The sequence below is a fragment of the Myotis lucifugus genome, unplaced genomic scaffold (assembly GCF_000147115.1).
Source record: "Myotis lucifugus unplaced genomic scaffold, Myoluc2.0 scaffold_12, whole genome shotgun sequence".
NCBI classification, from domain to species: domain Eukaryota; kingdom Metazoa; phylum Chordata; class Mammalia; order Chiroptera; family Vespertilionidae; genus Myotis; species Myotis lucifugus.
Window position 1 is genome coordinate 4,065,792 of NW_005871060.1, and position 4,592 is coordinate 4,070,383.

Genomic DNA, 4,592 nt, shown 5'->3' on the forward strand with positions numbered 1-4,592 from the left:
CAAAAAATCAAGGATCTCTCAGTATGAGTGTAATCTATACTAAGCAGTGGAGAAGCCTGGGCAAGCAGTTTTCATGAATACTGTATCTTTAAATAGAAAAGACACCCTGCCACCAAATCTTGAAATGTCCTAGTTTCTTTATTTCAGGTTTCTGCCAGACTTGGCTTCATATAAACATTAACTCTGCAATTATCCAGTTGAAATTACCTATATAGTTTAAATATTTCCATTCATTTCCCCAGGTTAGTGATATTTTTCTGAAAAATCCTTTGATGTCACAAGAACATTTTTCTCCTTCAAATGCCATTGCTGCCGATTTTCAGCAAGTATTAGGAAAGTATATGGTATGTAACCTCTAACTGTATTCCTAAACATTGTTAGTATTGCAGCTTTCAAATCAGTTAGGAATTATGAGTTAAGAGCTGTAAAGATGAATTCGACTGAGAACTTCTATCTCTATATAATGATAAGTAATGATATCCATAATGTATTGATAAATGAAAAAAATAAGATAAAGTCTGTATGGTATACTGTTACTTATTTACATATGCAACCATTTAAGGAAGAGGGAATAAATACAAATATATTTATTTGTTTGCTTATAGTATAAAAGAAAAAAAAACAAGTGCTGGAGGTGTGCAAGGAAAGGATAAATCAAAAACATTCCAATGGTTGCCTGTGGTAAAGATGGGGACAGGAACAAAAACTGGACCTCTCTGAATAAAACTTGTTTTACAAATTTGACTTTGGAACCATGTATATATTTTACCTAATTTTAAAATACTATTAAGTTAAATATTTAACTAATAGTTCCAACTAAGTGAAATAAGGCAGTCACAAGAGGACAAATATTATGTGATTCCACTTATATGAGGTACCTAGAATAGTAAGATTTATGCAGACATCAAGCAGAATGGTGGTTGCCAGAGCCTGGAAGGAGGGGAGGAAGAAGAGTTATTATTTAATGCATACAGACTTCCAATTTGAGAAGTTGAAAAATTTCTGGAGATACGTGGTGGTGATAGTTGCAAAACAGTGTAGATATACTTAATAATACTGAACTATAAGAGTTAAAAATTGTCAAAATTGCAAATTTTATGTTATATATATTTTATCATTATAAAAATGTTTATTTAGAAAAGTAATCCCTAAAACTCAAATTCAAAAAGAACCCAACTGTGTATGGAATGTCCTCAACATGGCTGCTCACTTCTTCAAGGCCAACAAAGGAATCCCTCTCACTCCAATCTGCTAAATATTATATAATCCTATATAATAAAGAGGTAATATGCAAATTAACCATCATGCCCTCACAAGATGGCTGCCTGTGGCAGGGGGGTTAGTGAGGGACGACCAAACAACTGAACAAGCAGTCTGTGTGGGGCAACCAGGACTGCAGCAGGGTTAGTGAGGGATGACCAAATGACTGAACAGCAGGCTGTGTGGGGCAACCAGGCCGGCGGAGGGGGGCAGTTGGGGGTGACCAGGCCAGCAGAGGGGGGCAGTTGGGGGCAACCTGGCTGGCAGCAGGGGGCAGTTAGGGGCTATCAGGCCAGCAACAGAGGCAGTGAGGGGTGATCAGGCCGACAAGGGGGGGCAGTTAGGCATGACCAGGCAGGCAGGCAGGAGAGTGATTAGGAGCCAGCAGTCCAGGATGTGAGAGGGATGTCCTGGATTGGAGAGGGTTCAGGCTGGGCTGAGGGGACCCACCCCCTGCACGATTTTGTGCACCGGCCCTCTAGTGTAACATAATCATGGTACTAACATTCTGTCACCTTTGCATCTGTTAGTTAGAAGCAAATCACAATCAAGGTGAAGGGGTTTTACAAGGATATAACTCACTGGGGATCACCATAGGGTGTGTCGACCACAATGTCTGACAAAATAACTAAAAGCTTTTATATTAAATGCATCTTATGAAGAATTCTGCATATTCAAGACAGCCAAAATACATTAACATAGCTCCCTGAAAACTAGTTACTATGTGAAAATATGCACATTTTAAGCAAATACATCTGACATCAAAGAATTTTCTGTTTAACATTTATAAGCTAACCTGGTAAGCTTTAAGTCTGTAGAAAATTGTAAAAGTTGTTGAATTTCTTTTTTTTATATTTTTATTGATTTCAGAGAGGAAGGGAGAGAGAGATAGAAACATCAATGATGAGAGAGAATCATTGATTGGCTGCCTCCTGCATACCCCACACTGGGGATTGAGCCCGCAACCCAGGCATATGTCCTTGACCGGGATCAAACTTGAAACCCTTCAGTCTGCAGGCCGATGCTCTATCCACTGAGCCAAGCCGGCTAGGGCTGTTGAATTTCTTATACTATAATTAACAAAATGCACACAGTGAAAAAAAGAGTTTTGGTATATCCTATATAATAAAAGGGTAATATGCAAATTGACCCTAACAGCAGAAAGACTGGGAATGACTGGTCACTATGACACACACTGACCACCAGGAGGCAGATGCTCAATGCAGGAGCTGCCCCCTGGTGTTCAGTGCACTCCCACAGGGGGAGCTCTGCTCAGCCACAAGCCAGGCTGACGGCTGCCAGCACAGCAGTGGTGGCGGGAGCCTCTCCCACCTCCTCAGCAGCACTAAGGATGTCCGACTGCAGCTTAGTCCTGCTCCCTTCTGGCAAGTGGACATCCCCCGAGGGCTCCCAGGCTGCCAGAGGGATGTCTGACTGCCAGCTTAGGCCCAATCCCCCAGGGAGCAGGCCTAAGCCAGCAGGTGGACATCCCCCAAGGGGTCCCAGACTGCGAGAGGGCACAATGACATATATACCAAATGTCATTGAATGGACTATGAATATGTTATCTTGAGTCTGAATCCTTATTTTGCCTTTAGCTGTATAATATTGAACAACTTATTAAACACTCTCAATCTCAGTTTTCTTATTTAGAAAATAAAAGATGATCAGCCTGGCCAGCGTGGCTCAGTGGTTGAGCTTTGCCCTATGAACTAGGAGATCATGGTTCAATTCCTAGTCAGGGAACATGCCTGATTGATGATTCTGTCTCATCATTGATGTTTCTCTCTCTCTCTCTCTCTCTCTCTCTCTCTCTCTCTCTCTCTCTCTCTCTTCCTTCCTCTCTGAAATCAATTTAAAAAAACATGATTAGAGTATTACTTTATATGGTGGTTTGAGAATTAAATAAGCTAATACATATGAAGTGCTTAAAACAGTGCCTGGCACATATTAAATGTTCAGTGAGTTATTACTTAATATTGTTTTGCAGGTGCAGCTCACTTTTTTAATATAACACTATATCTTAGAGATTATTTTTGTTAATATGGATAGAGTGGAAGACAAAAATAGGAACAAAGAACTAAAACAATAGAAAACAGTAACAAATATGGTAGATATTAATCCAACTATATCATTAATCACTTTAAAAGTTAGTGGTCTAAATACACCAATGAAATGACAGATTGCCCTGGCCATGTGGCTCGGTTGGAGTGTTGTCCCGTACACCAAAAGGTTGTGGGTTCGATTCTCAGTCTGAGCACATACCTAAGTTGCAGGTTCAATCCCTGATCGGGGTGTGTGCAGGAGGCAATCGATTGATGTTTCTCTCTCAACATATCCTCGGTTGGGGATTTAAAAAAAAGAGAGAGATTGTCACATTGGATTAAAAAAATCAAGAGAATGAGAAGACAAGCCACATACTAGGAAAAAAATATTTGCAAAAAACAAATCTGATAAAAGGCTGTCATTCACAATATAGAAAGAACTTTTAAAACTCAACAATATGAAAATAAACAGCCTAACTAAAAATTGGGTCAAAGACCTGAATAGCTGTCTCATAAAAGAAGATATAGAGATGGCAAATAAGCATATGAAAAGATGCTCTACATCATATGTCACTAGGGAATTGCAAATTTAAGCAACACTGAAATATCACTACACACCTTTTAGAACGACCAGAATTCAAAATACACCAAAGGCTGACAAGGATGTGGAGCAATAATAACTCTTATTCATTGCTGGTAGGAATGTAAAATGGTACAGCCACTTTGGAAGACAGTTTGGCAGTTCTTTACAAAACTAAACATACTCTCATCATACAATCCAGCAATCATACTCCTTGGTATTTACCCAAAGGAGTTGATAACTTTTGTTCACACAAAAATTTGCATATGGATGTTATAGCATCTTTATTCATAATTGGCAAAACATGGAAGCAACCAAGATATCTTTTCACAGGTGAATGGATAAATAAACTGTGGTACATCCAAACAATGGACTGTTATTCAGCATTAAAGGAAATGAGCTATCAAGCAATGAGAAAACATGGAGGAACCTTAAATTCATATTATTAAGTAAAAGAAGTCAATCTGAAAACGCTACATACTGTGTGATTCCAACTATATGACATTCCAAAAAGGTAAAACTACAGAGACAGTAAAAAGACCAGTTGTAGCCAGAGCTTAGGGAGAAGGGAAGCATGAATAAGTGCAGCACAGAGGATTTTAAGGACAATAAAATTATTCTGCAGGATACTGTAATGGTGAATATGTGTCTTTTTACATTTGTCCAAACCTATTGAGTGTACAACAGTGAACCCTCATGTAAACTAT

General features: G+C 39.0%; 1 protein-coding gene across 1 annotated transcript in view; it reads left to right on the forward strand.

Annotated features, from left to right (window-relative positions):
• Window positions 1-1,880, forward strand: part of LOC106696324 (vesicle-associated membrane protein 7-like) — a 14,287-nt gene extending 12,407 nt beyond the window's left edge. Inside the window, exons 4-5 of the mRNA XM_023750304.1 lie at window positions 243-344; window positions 1,791-1,880. Coding sequence (XP_023606072.1) covers window positions 243-344; window positions 1,791-1,880 — 192 coding nt within the window. The remainder of the gene's footprint in view (window positions 1-242; window positions 345-1,790) is intronic.
• Window positions 1,881-4,592: the final 2,712 nt, after the last annotated feature.